The sequence below is a fragment of the Diplotaxodon limnothrissa genome, linkage group LG17, assembly GCF_057381915.1.
Source record: "Diplotaxodon limnothrissa isolate DT_005_m linkage group LG17, D_limnothrissa_male_GT1.1, whole genome shotgun sequence".
Taxonomy (NCBI): Eukaryota; Metazoa; Chordata; class Actinopteri; order Cichliformes; family Cichlidae; genus Diplotaxodon; species Diplotaxodon limnothrissa.
In genome coordinates this window covers 31,813,349-31,833,059 of record NC_140612.1, presented here as the reverse complement: position 1 = coordinate 31,833,059, position 19,711 = coordinate 31,813,349, and the positions used below count along the sequence as shown (strand labels likewise).

The window sequence follows — 19,711 nt, the reverse complement described above, 5'->3', positions numbered from 1 at the left end:
ACAATACCGTGCAAAACACTGAATGGGAGCTAAAAGACTTCAGTGCCCGGAACTGGAATACTTTTAATGGAATGTATTTTATTTATAGCATCCAAGCAGATTTCTGTTGTGATTTGCACGCAACCATTTAAATTGGATGAAAAATGAGTCATGTTACTTGTCAAGGTAAAAGTGATACACACACCACATGGACCAGGGTGAATAGTGTTCGCCCTCAGAAACCCTTGAAGGACCATGTGGTGTTTTAAATCTACTTAGAGCTGCAGGCATGACACTCATAATGAGGAGTTAAGGTATGAATTGTTTCTGTGAGCCCTTTACTGGGAATGCAATGGGAGGCATTTTAGAGAGCACTACCGACTTTCTTTTTATATGCAAGCTGTAAACAAAAAGAAGCAGTGTGCACTTTCTAAAATTATCCTGCAAGATCTTGGTTAAGGCAATGCAGGAAAAACATAAGTAAATATGTTAAAATGGCAGCATGGTGCAAACTTAGCATTCTGAAGCAATTTTTCTATGAAAGTGTCCTTGTTTGGGACGTCCTGTGTACGTGAACGAGGACACACACATGTATGGAGGCAACTAATGCCATCTACAGTCTTAGCAGTGTTGGGGAGGCTACTTTGAATACACCTCTATGTACCCAGCTGGAAAAAGTTGAACTACACCAAAGTTACCCTAGGGAGAGATTGATTTGACTAACTCAAGCTAGGTGGAAAAATAGTTCAAACCATTAGAAAAAAAGGCAATGCACATGTGATACAAAATTACAAGAAGATATGAGTTTACAGGCCATACATAAACAACAGAAAAATGCCTCATTACTGCTGGTGCAAGGAGTTTGAAAGAATTGGTTTTCATCATCATGCTGGCATCTGAGCATGACTTAAGGTAATTCAAATCATTGAACTGTACCTCCTGACTGTGGTTATAGTGCTGGTGCCTCGAGAAGCATGCAACTATCGGTCAAACATTACGGCATGCTGTGTAGTTAACTGCACTAACAGTCCTTCTGTACTTTGTACTTTTGAGAGTGAAACTCCACTATTTTATTTGAATGTTCCTCACCACTAATGCATCCATATTGATGCCCTTTCTCACCAAGTTTACTGATATTAACTGATAATTTAACACTTCACTGTCTTCCAAGTAGGCATGTCTCTTCCTCCAAAAAAACCCAAGATGGCTAAAATGTAATCTAAAGTCTTCAAAGCAGGGATCCACAAACTAAAGGTTTAAGTCTGGGTTTGGGTCCAGGTGGTATTGTGCCCTCTAAAAAAGCATGGGACATCTTATCTGAACATTTACTAATAGATAATTAATAGTTAACAATACTAATGCAAAATTGAAATAATATTTTGTTTATTCTCAAGAAATGTTCACTGCAGACTACTATGGATACTGTGAAATCTCAACCACATAGGGATTGTCCAATTATGATGTGATGCCAGTGACTGGCTGTGGTTTAAGGGGTATCAGCCCACTAATAACAGGAGGCTTCTCCCTGTATTGAAGGAGAATCTGGAAGGCATGGTGTGAGCCTATCGAAGTGGTGTGCAGAGGCTTTTCTTGTAAGCCTCTGTGCAAGGTCTATGAGCTACTTGGGATCTCAAGGGCTACAAAAAGGAAAGCAATCGAGTCTGCCATGGAGGGCTTCCAGATGGCTTTGAATCAGGGGGAATGGTCTGTGGGCCAGTGCTGCTGGAACACAAGCCAGGACTTGATCAACCCTGGCTGGCTTGGCTGAGTGAGGTTACATGATGTTGAAAGACCCCAAACATTCAACACTGAATATGTGTCCCGGTGCATTATGGGATGTATCTTTGACTCGGGGTTTGCAATGCTCCTTCTGTTCATGCATCTAAGTGCTCCTGCGCAAAAAAGGAGCACAAAGACAAGTGGGCTCAACGTAATGTCAACGGCAAGCACCTTATACGACATCGGTTTTAACCTCAGTACTTATAAACACTTTAGCAATTTATTAACCAATGTATATTGCTAATATAAGCTCATCTCCAGCAAGCTACAGTGCATAAAATTTGTCAGCAACAGCTGACATTTTAGTTGGCAAGTCTCAGCAAGACACAGGAAGCTGCTTTTGTTTAATCTTATCTGGAATCAAGGAGCCTGCAAGTGAGCCATGTGGGCATGGAAACTGTGAAAGACAATGCAACAATAACAAAGCAGGCTGTTTGCTTCCATTCACAGCAAACAGTTAATTGAGACAATGCTTGAGACCTCATTTGAAGCTTATCTTGGGCTTGTCTTAAATGACCTAAGACTTGATTCAAACTCCAAAAAACCTAAAATCAGCTGTGATGTGACACTTTGTCATTATGCATTGTTTTTGTGCCATTAGTCATTTGTTCATGCTCTCATCCCATCTCTTTTTCTCTCTCTGTCTGTCTCTTTCTCTCTCTCGCGCGCGCTCTCTCTCTCACACACACACACACACACACACACACACACACACACACACACACACACACACACACACACACACAAAGATAGGGCTTCAGCAGCTGAGTACCAGGCAGTACTGACCTCTCGCTTTGTACATTGCTGTCATACACACACATGCACACTAAGCAGACAGTACCAGTCTCTCATCCAAGCACTGATAAAAGGGCCTTTATGCTCCAAAGGTTTTCACTGCAGTAATGCGCATGCGTGCACACACACACGCGCGCACACAGTCATGTTTCCATCACATCGGGAGCCATTACAGCCACTTACATTCCATGACGTGCTCCAAAGCATAAATACTGCTTCACTAGCTTTTACTTAAACTTAAATGTCTTAACCTTTACATTGATTTATGATTTATTATGCAGATACCCAATAGTACAATTTCCCCACAATACCCATAATACGCACACTCTCTGGCTGGAAGGATAAAACTCTTCACAATTTCAAAGTTAATAAGGCGAATTTGTACATCTAAACATGTTACTTGATCTGATACCATAAGCATCGCTGGGCCGAACAAAACTCACACTGTAATGCCCGCATTAGCAGACAAACATACACATCCGATGCAGCGGGGAACTGTGGGATGACGGTGTAACAGATCAAAGCGCTAGTTTGTTTTCACTGACAGATGAGCAGGTGCACACTTTCATCTTCCACCTGCTCAGGACATTTGTTGTAGTTTGCCATTTTTACTTGAGTCTTTTCATACACATACAAGCACACTAATCTCTGTATGAAACAAGCATATAGTATACATACATACATATAGTGCATCTGAGTTTTTAAAGCTTGGTCTGTGACAAGTTTTTGGCATTAATGAACAAAACAATGCTTCGACCTATAGTAGTTAACCCTTTAAGACCTACCATAGAACCAAGTCCGCCAGAGCTTACTTTATATTTTTACATGCTGTAGTGCCATTTTTGGGAGCATTTCAAGTTGCTATACATCAATACATCTGTTATAGCCCAAATTTTAATAATATGTATGCATTAAGTCCATAGTAACTACATAAATTGCAAAAAAGTGCAATAAACTACAAAAAAATTGAAAATTGTTTTTGTTTTGTCTTTTACATATATTTCTACTTAGAGAAATTTAAGAGCTTTATCCCTCAAAACTTTAAATACAAAAAAGTTGCACAAAATTGTTTACAACAACAGGAAATTTATTTTGAGTGTCTTCATATTTTTATTTTTGAGATACACCAATTTTTATATACTGCAGAAAAAACTAAAAACAATCCTAGAATGCAAATTTGCAAAGAAAACAGCATGTGCATCAAAATAAACTATTTAAAGCAGTGCAATTTGAGTTCTAAGCATCACAGAAACTATTCAGAAAAGCATAATGTCAAACATGACTTTTAAAAACACCAGTAAAGGCTTATGCGGCCTACAAGTAAAAAACTACATTTTCCGCGAAAATGACGTCACTTCCGGTTTCAGGCAGGTACTGGCAGACATGCGATAGTTCGCGCTGACGTCTATTCCAACTAGGAAGTGTTACAAACAGCTGATCGGATCGGCAAAGCGTGTCTCTGGAAAATTATGTTTTTGTTCCTGCAAGCGCTTTTTATGCAATTTTTGCAAAGCTATATGTGGAAGGAAACTGTGACTTAGGACAAGCTGATGGCATAAGATGTAAGTACAACTCCTCTGGTTTTATATGCAAAAAATATTATTGCGCTACCTTACGTGGTTCCGGTGTTCTGGGAATCCCTCCTATCTGAGAAAACATCCTACCCAATGTTTCTGCGCAGACGCAGCGCATGCGCACAACACCACCGGCTTTAAAGGGTTAAAGAGGTCAGAGTGAGTGGGAACTACACTGTTAAACCTCTTCTGCGTTCACTAACTGGTGTTAAATTGGATAAGCTGAGGAGACTCTTTATTAGGGAGTGATTAGTTGTTTTACAGTCACTTCAGCTTAATGTTCGACTTATAGTCTTGGCTAATTGCTCTGTTTAAAGTTTGTTTTTGTTTTTCTGCTGCTAAAGAAAGTATAAGTAATGAAAAAAACATATCAGTCATGTTGCCTAAAACCTATGGAAAGCTTGAATGATGTTTTTTGAGCTATAAATATCACCTAACAATTAGACAATGAGTGGTGAGTGGTTCCTGAAGGTTGCTAACTGTTACTAGGTAAAATGAGTTGCAAAGAGGGCGCTGCAGCAAAAAACCTGCTTGTGATTGCTCTGGTCACTGGCAAATTGCCTGTAATGTCTGCAAACACTTGCCAACTACTCTCCAAACGGCAGTAGAATTTGAAAAAGTGCATCGCAAATTGGAAATAGAGAACCTTCACCATCAAAGTGAAAATTGTGCCTCAGAACTGCAGACATTACGTTTTGTCCCTCACTTTCTACAGTCTTGCAATTGCTCGGAGAGTAGCTGGTGAGAGTTTATAGACTAGTTGACGTCATACATGCAAATTACAGGTTTCTGTGGCTGTCTGCTTGGAACCAAAGTAATCGCAAGGAGGTTAAACAGGGGTAAGCACAAGAAACTACTGAAAACTTTGGAGCCCTGAGTGTTAGCGAGGATGATCTGGCAGAGAACTGTGGCACCCATCTGCCTGGAAATACCCAGCTTGATTAAACAGTAGGAGACAAGTGGGGGGAGAACAGCCGGGGGGGAAGACTTCCACTCACAGGCACAGTGCCAATCCAGTAACTCCACCTGAGGCTAAAAGCAGATACGTTAACACACAAAAAAAAGAAAAACAGAATCTAAAGCCCATCCTGCCAAACCTCATAACTGGAGGTTGCCAAATGCCTGTATATTTGTCTCTAGGCTTGTGTGACTGGGCCTTATTAACTTGATCCAACGTTGTCACCATTATCAATACAGGTCCAAAATGTTAACAAGTTAACTTCACATGGTTAGTGGTCACATCTCTGCAAAACCTCAACATCCTGTTTGTTTAACATACATTAATCTATTAACTGAAAATCTTGGCTGTGGTCTTGTCAGCAACTTAAAAGTATAACCCTCCACTTCTAATGACAGCTGTTTAAATATAGTTTATGAGTGCAGTCAGCCTTTTATAAAATTCGGCTCTGTTCTTTATTACTTTTACCTTCACAACTATTTTGCTATTCAAGCAGAACGTTAAAGCACTGACAAGGCTTGACAGCTTTAGAAAAGTTATAAAGAAAAATGGGTCAACAATTGATTGTTACTCATTTAAGTGTGTCTCTGGCCTGGTTTCCCGCAGCATCTATTATACTCTATTATAAGATGCAGACTCTTCTTCCAATGATGACTCGATGTTTCCAAAGGTGCTGTAAATTTGAATGACTCACACACAGCAAGGGGGCTTTGATAAAAGAGGTTGGCAAAGCACTGAATGTGGGAGACCGTCTCGCAGACTGCATACAAAATGAATCACATGCTCATATGAATAAAAGGTCCTCAACAATTTAGAAAAGCAAATGCTTTGATATTCCTATTGTAGAATTGCTGATAATGCCTCTTCTTGTGTCTAAAATTACCCCTACTTGAAGCGTAAAGTGGAAGTGGACACATTTTGCAGACATCTATTTGCACAAAAACACACACTCCGAAAGTGAAATCTGATTTTCATGTGGCTTCAGTTAACTTTCCCTTTGAAACAGGAAATTAAATTTTAAAACAAAGCTGCAGATAATTAAAAATGGTGCACCCACTCATTGCTTTGTTGTTACAAATCTTAAAAATGGTAATATGTAAAACATTTCACCTGCTACGCGCTCCTTTTTAATCCAGTGACACTGCTTTTCTGATGAACACTTGCATGTCTGGTCCAGCCAGTTGTTGAGCCCCTGGCACAGTTCATCTCCCATTTACAGCTTCTGCACTCTCGTTTTATATTTATTCTGACAGGATACAGTTGAACCTTGAGCTGTCTCTTTAGCAAACCTAGTAAGTGGAAAAAGCTGAAAGGTTTAGCCTGTGTTATTGGCTTTACAGTTTATTTCATGAAAACACTTTGGCATTTATGGCCACTGTTATTTTTACAATGTGGCTTTAGGGCAGACTGCAGACTACAGCACATGTGAGCACACAGTGGTGTGAACAAGCACACACATGCTATGAGTCCTGGCTTCTCTCAGCTGCATTTTGCAGTTGGATTTCATTAAATAATATCCCAGCAAATTCTACGATTGAAACCTTTCAGCTATGAAGTATTTGTAAATGCTTAGATTTAACACCCAAGAGGTACCAGGAAGCAAAAAGATACAGAGGATTATTGTGACTGGATGTCATTTGTCACACAGCCATCTATTAAAGGTGCTCATTTGCGGGCACATGAGCAGGTTAAATATGACATGGTAGGGTTTTTTTCTTAACTGCAAATTAGAAAAAAGGAGAGCTAAATGAGAGGTAATCATATAAAAAAAAACACCCAGCACGCCCCTGCGGGCGGTTTATCCTTCAAGCTCGGGTCCTCTACCAGAGGCCTGGGAGCTTGAGGGTCCTGCGCAGTATCTTAGCTGTTCCCAGGACTGCGCTCTTCTGGACAGAGATCTCCGATGTTGTTCCCGGGATCTGCTGGAGCCACTCGCCTAGCTTGGGAGTCACCGCACCTAGTGCTCCGATTACCACGGGGACCACCGTTACCTTCACCCTCCACATCCTCTCGAGCTCTTCTCTGAGCCCTTGGTATTTCTCCAGCTTCTCGTGTTCCTTCTTCCTGATATTGCTGTCATTCGGAACCGCTACATCGATCACTACGGCCGTCTTCTTCTGTTTGTCTACCACCACTATGTCCGGTTGGTTAGCCACCACCATTTTGTCCGTCTGTATCTGGAAGTCCCACAGGATCTTAGCTCGGTCATTCTCCACCACCCTTGGGGGCATCTCCCATTTTGACCTCGGGACTTCCAGGTTATACTCGGCACAGATGTTCCTGTACACTATGCCGGCCACTTGGTTATGGCGTTCCATGTATGCCTTGCCTGCTAGCATCTTGCACCCTGCTGTTATGTGCTGGATTGTCTCTGGGGCATCTTTACACAGCCTGCACCTGGGGTCTTGCCTGGTGTGATAGACCCCAGCCTCTATGGATCTTGTACTCAGAGCTTGTTCTTGTGCTGCCATGATTAGTGCCTCTGTGCTGTCTTTCAGTCCAGCTTTGTCCAGCCACTGGTAGGATTTCTGGATATCAGCCACCTCCTCTATCTGCCGGTGGTACATACCGTGCAGGGGCCTGTCCTTCCATGATGGTTCCTCGTCTCCCTCCTCTTTCTTGGGTTTTTGCTGCCTGAGGTATTCACTGAGCACTCGGTCAGTTGGGGCCATCTTCCCAATGTATTCTTGGATGTTCCTTGTCTCATCCTGGACTGTGGTGCTGACACTCACCAGTCCCCGGCCCCCTTCCTTCCGCTTAGCGTACAGCCTCAGGGTGCTGGACTTGGGGTGAAACCCTCCATGCATGGTAAGGAGCTTTCTTGTCTTTATGTCAGTGGCTTCTATCTCCTCCTTTGGCCAGCCTATTACCCCAGCAGGGTACCTGATCACGGGCAGGGCGTACGTGTTGATGGCCCGGATCTTGTTCTTACCATTCAGCTGACTCCTCAGGACTTGCCTGACCCTCTGCAGGTACTTGGTGGTTGCAGCCTTTCTAGCGGCCTCTTCATGGTTCCCATTTGCCTGCGGGATCCCCAAGTACTTGTAACTGTCCTCTATGTCTGCAATGTTGCCTTCTGGTAGTTCAATCCCCTCAGTTCTGACTACCTTCCCTCTCTTTGTTACCATCCGACTACACTTCTCCAGTCCGAACGACATTCCAATGTCATTGCTGTATAGCCTGGTAGTGTGGATCAGTGAATCGATGTCTCGTTCACTCTTGGCATACAGCTTGATGTCATCCATGTACAGGAGGTGGCTGACAACTGCTCCGTTCCGTAGTCGGTATCCGTAGCCAGTCTTGTTAATGATCTCACTGAGGGGGTTCAGGCCTATGCAGAACAGCAGTGGGGACAGAGCATCTCCTTGGTAGATCCCGCACTTGATGGTGACTTGTGCTATGGGCTTGGAGTTGGCCTCTAGTGTTGTACGCCACATCCCCATTGAGTTCCTGATGAAGGCTCTTATATATATATATATATATATATATGTGTATGTATATATATATATATATATATACATACACATATATATATATATATATATATATAGCAGAGTAATGGGTTTCTAACAAGTCTGTGTGGAGATGTATGGAATGGAGTGAAAGTGCAATCAAACTTTGGCAATAACAGACTGGACTCTTTAGTGTCACTACCTGGTAATAAAATGTATTGCACAATTATTCAGTCCTCAATTCCATTTGACTGCAAGTACACGCCACTAAATTAGTTAATTATCTCAAACATTAGCCTACATTGCACAGTAGATCCAGACATTGAGCCTTTTTTTTCCTTCTCAGTGCAAGGCTTTCTTTAAAAGCGACACACACACACACACACACATAAAGGCACTCAGAAAGAAAGAGAGAAAGAAAGTGCGAGCTGCATGCAGTATAACTGAGAAGGGAAGTGACAGGTTCAGTGTTGCAAAATGAGAGCTTTTAAAGCACATCCTTTGACACTCAGAAGCACCCACACACTTTCGTTGGAAGCTGTAATTCAAATAAGTTTAGGGTAAGCTAATGTTTCGATGCAAAACAGAAAAAGAAAGAAAGAAAGGACCTTAAAAGCATTAACCATGCTATTCTCTTCCTATGTTAATTCTGCTCCAGTCCTTGATCAGTGCACTCAAAATGCAGAAATTAGTCGTTTAAATAAGTCTAAGTGTTTCCACACCCACAGAAGGCAAAGTTAGAATAGCAAGAAATTAGTCAAATGCTAGCTTTTCTTTTTTAAGTGCAGAGAAGCATTAGTTAGTAATCATAGCAGCCAACCAGCATCTGATTGGTCACAGGCCTCACACATTGATCAAATTACGGTAATATATGATGCAACAGTTAAAGAGGAACATAAAATGCAAGAGTATATAAAAATTGGTGTATCTACCATGCAAGAGATGCAGCAGTGACAAAGACAGGTTGCCAAGAAGATGTACCCTGGTGTTTATTTAAGTGAAAGATACACATACAGGCTTATTTTGACTACCTGAGCCAAGTTTCGACAAATTCCCCAGCCTGCTGGAACTTGCTTGGAAGGTCAGATTTTTTCTGACATCACCAAACACGTGACACAAGAACCCATACTGTGTTTATTGTGCACTATGTTTTACATATAGATACATTCAAATCGCATGAAGATTCACCCACCAGTAACTGATGTACTTGCACTGCCATGTCAGCAGCCCTCTGCATATTTCCTCTTTACATATTCTTGGTTCAGCTTTGGTCTCCAGCTTCTTCTTTTGCTTGCTTCTGCATGTGCTGAGTGGGTGAGTTTCAGGGCCAGAGTAAGATGGTTTTTAACAGCGTGCACTGTAACACATAGAAACCTCTTTTAGTATCATTATGAGGTGTAAGAAGCTCCGCAAAAAAGAAGCTGTAGCACATACTGCGGAAAAGCACGGCCCGCACCTCCCGTTAAGGATGAAAAATAATGAAATGCATTTTAAAGAGACCATATAGAAGGAAAGATAACACTGAAACGTTGCACTTTTATCAGTAAAACTTGGGGATAATATGAAATGTTGTTGTAGTGGAGTCAGTATAGCCAAAGGGTGGAATAAGCCAACTGGAATTTAATCAATCACATTTCCTGGTGACTATGAAAATAGTGTTGTCATTCTAATATTAAAAAAAATGAGTGAGAGTGTTATTTTAAGAGTGTTATTATAAATGCAAACAAAATTGCTCATGCTTTTGGCATAACTTCAATCATTATTATTATTGTTTTTTTAAACGTCAGATTTATGGCGGCTCATTTAACTAGAACTAACAGCACCCAGATTACGTTGAAAAAACAGGTTGGACAAGCAAAACGGACTGGAGTGGGGTAGCGCTGTGTTTGAAGCAAAGTTAGATAAAACTAGGTTACTGGGGCATAAAGAGAAATGACAAAAAAGGAAGTGGTTGAAGTGTTGCATTGTGTGTTTCAGAAAACCCTTTGTCAGTGAATGAAGCTTGCCTGAAGCTCTAAGGTACTGAATTTCTGTGAAAATGATCTGCTTGAATGTACAGTCATGGTGAAAAAAAAAAAGAAAAGTACACCCTCTGTCTGTTCTACGATCATACATGTATGGACATTAAAAAATGTTGTCCTTTTCAGGGCTTAGAATTAGGTAATTGTAACCGTTGATGAACGGAACACATGACATATTACACTGTGTCATTATTTGCTTAACAAATACTGAGCCAAAATGCAGAAGCAGTGTGTGTAAATATAGTACGCTCCATGATTTAATAGCTTGTAGGACCACCCTTAGCACCAGTTTAGAACTTTATCAATATTTCTCATGTCATTGTGGACAAATTTTTTCTCACTCTTCTTTACAATGTTGCTTCAGATCATTGAAGTTTGTGGGCACTTGTTTATTCGCGTGCTTCTTAAACTGGACCGGACCATTACGACACCATGATTATTTTCTTTTTTTTTTTGTCATTCTGTTATAGATTTACTTCTGTGCTTGGGATTGTTGCCCTGTTACATCACCCAGTTTCAGCCAAGCTTTAGCTGTTGTACAAATAGCTTCATATTTGACTTTAGAATACTTTGGTATACAAAGAAGTTCGTATTTGACTCAGTGACTGCAAGGTGCCCAGGTTCTGTGGTTGCAAAACAACCCAAAATCATTGGCCCTCCACCATCATGTTTGACAGTTGGCTTTATCTAAATATGGCTTTGTGCATTATGGCCAAACATCTCCACTTTACTCTCTTGCTGCCAATCTGCTGCCAAGCTCATTTTAGAAAGAAGCGGCTTTCACCATGCAACCTTTCCAAACAAGCCATAGATGTCCTGTTGTTTTCTCATTGGACTTTCATTATTAACATGCTAAGTGAGGCCTATAGAGATGTAGCTCTTGGGCTTTTCCATTTTCTCTGAGCATTGCATATTACCTAACCTTTAGGAGAATTTTCTGGGACTTCCAATCCTGGGAACGACTGGCAACTATGTTGGACATTTTCCACTTTTGAATAATCTTTCTCACTGTAGGCTTTAATATTCAGAAATAACCTTATAGCTCTCCCCTGGTTGATGCGCAGCACAACAACTGCTTATCTAAAATCATGGCTGATGTTCTTACTTCCTCCTAAACACATACTAACAGTGTAATGTGTCATATTTTGTTGTTCATCTGAGGTTATAGTAACTTAATTTTAAGACCTGCTGAGGACCAGATTTGTTTTTGTTATGTCCTGATATGTAAAACCTTAGAATTGACAGAGTTTGTGCTTTCTTTGTGCTTTCTTTGTTCCATGACTGTAGCTCTCCTGCGACTGCCTGCACTCTGAACAACAATTAAAGAGTTTCAAATGAGTCTAATTCTTTAGATAATGGATTCCAGGCAAACTGGATTCCAGGTTTTACAATGCAAACCAAAGTGACTTCCTGTGAAATGACTGCAATGGTAAAAAAGGAGAAGCTTTCAGTTCTCTCCAGGTTATGCTTGAAAAGCATAAACAACTGTCCTGGAATTAGAGACATGATAGTTAAAGGTGAAAAGACTATTTTGACATTTTGTGATATGCTTACTGATTTCCTTGACTAAATCTGAGATAACTGAGAACTCTCTCATGACTATACATTAAATATTTATGTGAAGCTTTTCTTCTCTTCTTGCAATTTCCACAAATTCAAATTTTAGCAGAATGTCATCCATATTCGCCAACACCAGTCAGATAGTAATAAAAAGGAAAAGTGACATTAAGCCTGTTCAGCCTGTTGTGTAGGGGGAAAGCAGACTGGAGTATCTCGGTCATGCATGTTCTCCATAAACTCTCTGTGTGCCTCAAGTTATAATAACATACTCTGGGATGTAATATATTAGGATGCACACATTAGGATATTAAGCTTTAATTAGGCTTGCTTGACGGCTCAGCCAACTCACTGCAAGAAAGCAAATATGCATACATGCCCAACTGCTCCTTTAAATGAGATTAGCTGCACGCTACAGCACAGTGGGGTCAGGATGCTACCTGAGCTTATAGAAATGTTTAATGTTTATCGATGGGCAGCATTGTCACTTCACAGGAACTGCAGATGCCTTTGTTGTGGCCTGTAACTTTGTGGAACAAAATATGTTCTCCTATGAAGACACATTTTGCATTTTGAGTGTCACAGGCTGTATTTTTACGGACACTTCCTGCATTCAGGAGTGCTTTTGTATACTTTATCTGCTTTAGTCTGTACTTGGCTAACCTGTTTTTGCAACCTCATAATTCTTTCTTTGCCTAAAGGAAAGTGCAGGATAAAAATGTGCAGCATGCACACACAGGCAAAGGAACACCACCTCACACACACGCACCAGGAACGAAGACCAGGCTTGAAAAAATTGATCTGCGTTGAGACACTCGTTCCTGTTTCGCTGGCACATTAAGCTACAGGTGGCCATGTGAAAACTCCAAAAACAAAAACAAGTTAATGGCTCACTTTTTGCTGTAGCCTTGCCACTGCTTCCAGTAACAAACACAGGTAGAAGTCACAGGCGTGAACACATCCTTTTCAACTCTTTACCAGCTGATTTTCCTGTACCAGCGACACAGAGCGAATCATCCTGCTGTTCACCGTGGAAACTTTAAGTTCAGATGAAAGCTGTTGGTGATGACTGTGAAAATTAGTCAGCAGTTTTCACAATCCACAATCAGATTTTTGTGTGTGGCATTTTCAAAACAGTTGCTTTAGTAAAATAACATTTGCATGACAATCTGGAGGAAGCAGCAAGCGTGAAGTGTGTTTCCAAATTAGTGAAGTGAAATTTTGTTTTAAAAAAATTAAAGAAAACGTGAGCATAGAGTGGGCCTGCTGCTGAAGTGAAAGCCTCTTTCTTTCAGGGTAAATTAGTCAATATTTAGGAAAAGATGGTGGGGGCGTCATTGAACAGCCTTAACAATTATCGGTCTAAATAAAAAATGGCAAAGCACGTGTTAAAAACAAATGAAATAAAAACACGATGAGCGGCGCGTGTTGGTTCACACTGTTGCTGTCTGGTGGGTCATTATGCACGGGTTTGCCTCCGGTAGCCGTTGTAAATTACCTCAGCAGGAAATAAAACCATTTCCGGCTTGAGTTGTCAAAATAAGATCGAAGCGTCTGCTGAATAACCTTTTCTGTTTGCTTGACAATGAACAAAAAATGAGCCTAAAACAGAAACTGTCTTTGCTTACTTTTCAATACAGACAATTATTAATTATTAGTCAACTATTAACTTAAAAACGAAAAAAAGTCAAATCAATTTCGGATCCATTTCTCCCTACATTATAAAATAATTAACACGTGTTTCTTATTTCTAATGACTGAATAATACATCCTACATTATATGATAGCTTTTCTATTAGAATGACACTGAGAGCTTGAGCGCTTACAGTACTTACTATTGCTGAAGCTGCTCCAGTAGATCCACGAAGGGGCACAGCTGGATCTCCATCACTTCAACATATATGCTTCAAGTACCTGAAGAAAACAGACTCTGGTGGGGGCTGCATTGCATGAGTTTGTACTCGACAACAGCCCTTTCACGACTGAACACGCTTGCAGGAGGGATATAGGAAGTTTGTGAGTTTATGAGGTGTAATTTATTTTATTTTGAAAAGCGGCCTTATACAGCTCCAGCATCCTCGCTCGCAGCAGTGAATTGATGCGGCTGTGCTGCGTGAAAGCCCAGCAGTTGCTTTGACGAGTCATCGCTGGAGAAGATCCCAGAGCAGACGGATCCGCTGTCTGATGGCTTGAAAACGGGGAATCACTGTGGACCGCAGCGGATTTATAGCATCGTACGAGCCCGGAGGAGCGACGCGGAGGCGGCACGAGCGGACCGGGTGCCGACACGGGTCGGGATACGTTACCTTTAAGTGAGGCTGTTATCGTTTTTTTTGTTTTTGGAAGCCTTACACAGACAATACGGAGAGAAAAGTAGTACCACAGCCTCCGCGACAGCAGCGGGCGAACTTGTCATCTCTGTCCTGTGGGAGGTGTCTGTCTGTCGGCTTGGGGCTCTCTGCACGCACCGCTCGTCTCGTCACTGATTGGACCTTTTTAATTTGAGGGATATTTGTTGTGTTTTGTACAAATCGCTCTTATTTAGTGTTTTCCCTCAACCAACTGTGGCTTTAATGTGACGCACCACACTGACACTTGTGCTGTGTGTAGAGCAGACCCTCTGCAGAGGAGTAAAAGGCTCCCTAATCAAGTTTTTCCCCCCTTCACATTTCTGCGGCAACAGCACAGACCACACCGATGTCATAGGTAATGCTTCGCCTTTGTTTTTGCATCGCAATGCTTTCTGCAGAGTCGTTGCTCGCGTCTTTGTTTTTGCCTGTAGACAAACTTGTCGACACAGCCTCGTTTTCTGGAGTTCCTCAACAGGCAGCAGTGAAGCTGCACGGGGTTGCTCTGCAGCTTTAATTAAGCTCACTGCATTTCCACTCTGCTCAGTGGCAAGGCTTCTCACGAGTGCAGCACTGCTGTTGTCATACATCATACCATAGCAATATAAAGACCACTGAGCGAAAGCCAGCCAAGGTTTATTTGCTCATGTGCACACATCAGGCTTTTATGATCCGCTCGTAACCGCTGGAGTTCATTTACTGATGATGTGATAACAAAGCCTTTATGTATCAATAATAATGTTGCTGCTTCTACCTGTTTTAATGCTGCCCTTATCATTCTACTTGAAAAATAAGTTTAGATCATAGAGTTTTGCTTAGGCAAGTGGTATCAAACATGTGGCTCGTGGACCAGGAATCAGTCCGTTTTAGGGCCCATGGATGTCTTAGCCACGATATGACATGTTTTCTCAACAAGCTGACACTCATTTAATAAGAAGAAGTAATAATCTTTCTTGTTGCGCCTTCTTTGAGGCATTTTTTTTAACCTGAGCTTGTAATTTCAAAGTTAAAAAGAAATCTTCTTCCTATTAGACCAGATTTGCTTATATTGAATATAAATTAACATTGTATACATACTTTACACATTTTTTTTTAGCAGTGGTGCAATAGAAACGCAAATATAAAAGCATCGGGTTATTAAAGGGACACTTCAAATTGGTACTTGGGGGACACCAGTGATGCAGTAATCCACAGTACTTATTGCAAACACTGAAGTTTAAGTCTGACTGTATTGACCTTTTTCTGACTGTTAAAAGTCTTTATTTATGCTTCCGTCAGCTGTTATGAAATCACAGCAGTGATCTATAGACACACCTGCAGTGACTCCATCGTGTAGTGGGTTACACATTCAGTCCCCAGTCCAGTCTTGGGAGGAGACACAAATTCCTTTGGGGTTGTATCAGGAAGGGCATCTGTTGTAACATAGCTGATAGGAGCTTCTTGACATAGGCACAACTTCATGTTTGTTTTTTCCTACCAGCAGTAATTCATATTTTGAGTTAATTGTCACAACAGTATCAGTGCAGCCATCGTTTCAGACAGCTGTCCAACAGAGGTGCTACACTTTCAAAGATCGTTTCATTCGCTCCCAGACTGGAACCTAACTCGTCTGAGTAAAGGGCTTCTCTTAGGGCAGAATGTGTGTAAGGCTTAATAATCTGTGGTATTATTTCATGGAAATTTAAACATTTGCTTAAAGATTTGTGTCGTTATGCATGTAATGGAGCACCAAACATAGGTGTACGGTGCAGATTTCAATATTAGAAAGGGTTCAAATAAGCAGTAAGGTCATAGCTTTCAGGTGCATCCGTACTATAACCTTCTCAGCGGTTGTCTTTTAACCGTTTCCCTAAATTGAGATGATAAAAAATAGTTTCTGGGACTAAATGAAACACAATTGTGGCTTAAAAATGTCTTCTGAAGAATAGCGCATATGTAAATTTAATGGCCACAAACTGGGACCATCCTCTGCGTTCTTCTTTGCACATCAGTGTCAAACTTGTGAAAACTTGCTTTGGTTTGTTTTGAAGCTTGAATACGTTTACAGTGAATTGTTTCTAACATCACACATGAAAGCAGCTGCTCGTTCTCTGAGCCGGTGCCACTGTGATCACCGAGTAGAAGGCGTCTGTAGGACGTTACGCGAGCCGACTTGCAAGTTCTGAACGTAGTAATTAGTTATTACATTTCCTCTAACACAAAATGCATAGTAATATATTGTGCACTGTCCTCAGATATGCATTTCTGTGAAGTAGTTCTGTCTGTGTCACTGAGTGCCCCTCATCGCTCATGTTAATCTGCTGAATTGCTACCGAGCAGTCTAACCTCGGGGTCAGTCAGGCTGTGCTGACTTGGGCTAAATTTGGAACATGGAGCAATTAGGCACAGTCTCTGCTACATCACAGCTTTAACTATGGAGGGGCAGCTGGGAGGGAGAGACTGGTGTGGGATGCAGATCTCCATCTGGTTAACATGCTTAAATTAGAGATTTAAAAAAAAATTGCGCTGAGCAAAGGCAAATTTATTTCACTGAAAAAATATCAAACCAAAGCCTGACCGAGTGTTTTAAGTCTTTTCTGAACTAATGACTCCTGACAGTGGGTGAAGTACCGTGAACATTCACTCACCAGTTCAAACCCAGTTCTTTATTCGCTCTCATTTTATTAACCAGGCAGTTCATAACAAGAACAATAACAAAATAAGTGACTCATCTTTACTTTCTTGCCTGGGAATAATACAGATTACAGTGTGCCCAAGCCTACGGCACCATTTGGCTGCTTTGTTTCCTCTTCTGACGTTGTCAGTCCAGTCTAGTACGGCCATCGCTTGTCCTCTGTTGACTTGGTCTTTGGGACCTGAGGTGTCGCTGTTAGATATCTGGCCCACAGTTTCCATAGAGCACAGAGTGTGGGTGACCTTGGAAACAAAAGATGAGCTTCGATGGCTTGTGTCAGACATGATGAATTAAAGGGTGTGCAAAGGTCTACTATAAGTTAAATGATGATAATTTTAGTCGCGCAAAGTTGCTACACGGATGAGGATTTTTTGGACTCCTGTCTGAGTCAGAGAATAAAAAGATATCCAGATAGAAATCAGCCGGATAGTCCCGGTTTAAGAAAGGAGAGAAAAAAGTCAAGGTTTTGAAATTGCTTTCAAATTCCTGCAATAAAATGCAATTAAAAAATATCTGACGGCTTGTGTGTTCTTATCAGCTACTTTGGCAGGCAGCCAGGTATGTTGAATTCTGACATGTATACTCATACCTATAAATAAAACAGTTTCACTTCATAGTTTTCTCTTTTTATTTCCAGGGACAAGGACAGAAGCAGACCAAGCTGGGCCAGGCTAGGCCAGGCCTAGGCCTACCTAGCCATCAATCTGGCCTTACAATAGAGGCCAGCAACCTCTCTTGGAAGTTCAGGCAGCTGAGGAGGCTTCAGCCTGGTCTTACAGAGACATCCCCAGACCTAAAAATCAAACTTTGGAGTCCAGGCATCTTCTGTCATCTTTTAAGAGGCCATACTGGTCTAATCGATCTCCAGTCATTCCATGTTGCGGTCATCCCAGTCTGGTTGTTGGCAGCAGGATGGAGTTACGTGTTGATTTGACGGTTATCGTCTCACTGCAGTGCTTGCACCCCTCCTCTGTTGACTGCCTTTCATCCCTTCCCTCCCCAGTTTTTAAGAGAAAGCCCCTTCCACTCACCTGGGGCTTCCCTGAGCCCTCCACGAAAGGGCCTTGTAGAAACTGTGGGTTGTTAATTTAAAACATTGCAAAGAGGAAAGCAAAAAATACAAAAGACATCAAGGATTGCTGCATTCAGTCGATTTTGTTTTTTGTTCTATTGCACATTAACTTTCCTTTTCTTGCGGTTTGATCAAAGGTTAATGAACTAGGAGGTTGAGATCTGCGCTCAGAGTTTACAGGAATAAGTTACATAAAAGTCTTTACATAAAGATTTGCTCTTTTACAGTTTGAGCTTTTTTTTTGAAAGAATGTCTGAAGAAAATAGCAGCAGCAAAGCAGTGAAATTCATTGCTCCTCTTCCCCCCGTTTCTTCTCCGTCCCCCTGCCCATCACCCCAGACCCCCCACAAGAATGTGAACGGCTCTGCCAGTTCAGACACGCATGTCGTGGAGAAGCTTCTTGGAGAGCCGGAGGTCCAACGTCGGCGCCACACAATGGATAGAGACTCTAAAACGGCCGAGCACCGTTTCTTCCGCCGGAGTGTCATTTGTGACTCGAATGCCACAGCTTTGGATCTGCCCAGCAAAGCAGCTGTGTTACTCACATCACCCCCAGACTGTGAAGGGACTCCCATCATCTTCTCTCCGCAGCTTTTAAACCTTGGAGGACAGGATTATGAAGGTGAGGAGTCCCAAAGAGGTTCCTATCTGCAGAGCAGTACCCTTCAGCCTTCATTTGGGCATGGTGGGGCAGTCGAAGAGGGGGATCTACAAAATGCCGAGGGAGATTTGGATGTGTGCACGATTGCTGTTCCTACCAGTAGCAGTGTTGAACATAGTGCAGATGGGGCAGTAACAGAGTCCAGCTCGACAGTATTGGATGTTGCCAATAAAACAGTAGCCAAACAGCCTGACATCGTATTGCGTCCCAGAGGGCTTCAGGAACAGGTGGCCAAAGATGGAAAAGCAGTAGGAAATGTGTATGAGGGAAGCATCAGTAGTCCAACCGAGGAGAAAGACAGGGAGACGGAGGAGGAGAAGGGGCTCGCGAAAGCACGGGCAGAGCAGAGGGAACGGGAGCAAGAGGACATAGAGGAGGCTGAAACAAAAGCTGTAGGAACTTCACCAGATGGACGCTTCCTGAAGTTTGACATTGAGATCGGGAGAGGGTCTTTTAAGACTGTCTACAAGGGTTTGGACACTGAGACAACAGTGGAAGTGGCATGGTGTGAGCTACAGGTAAGGTTACGCTGTTAAAACTGTGCTGTCATTTCCTGTTTATTTGCCAAAGTCTCAAAAAGTTGCCATCCAGGTGCTGAATTTTACCCTTTCTATTTGTGCCTCTTGCTTATTACCTTGACAGGAAGATATAGTCTTCCTGTTTAGGCAGAGACTTTCTGTGTAATTGTGCACGAAAGGAGATCAGTCTGACTGGGACTGATGTACCAGTGCGGATTAAATGGGAACTGTTTACAACAAAATCCATCAGAGGTCCGTGTGCTATTTAAGGCAGCGACTGTGACTTTGGTAAATGGACATTTGATGTGAGTTTGAGCGCACAT

At 41.8% G+C, this 19,711-nt stretch overlaps 1 protein-coding gene across 1 annotated transcript in view; it reads left to right on the top strand.

Moving 5' to 3' along the window:
* The first annotated feature begins 14,238 nt into the window (after positions 1-14,238).
* wnk1b (WNK lysine deficient protein kinase 1b) overlaps positions 14,239-19,711 on the top strand; it is a 98,245-nt gene continuing 92,772 nt past the window's right edge. Inside the window, exons 1-2 of the mRNA XM_085375867.1 lie at positions 14,239-14,821; positions 17,775-19,388. Coding sequence (XP_085231993.1) covers positions 18,459-19,388 — 930 coding nt within the window. The 5' untranslated portion in view covers positions 14,239-14,821; positions 17,775-18,458. The remainder of the gene's footprint in view (positions 14,822-17,774; positions 19,389-19,711) is intronic.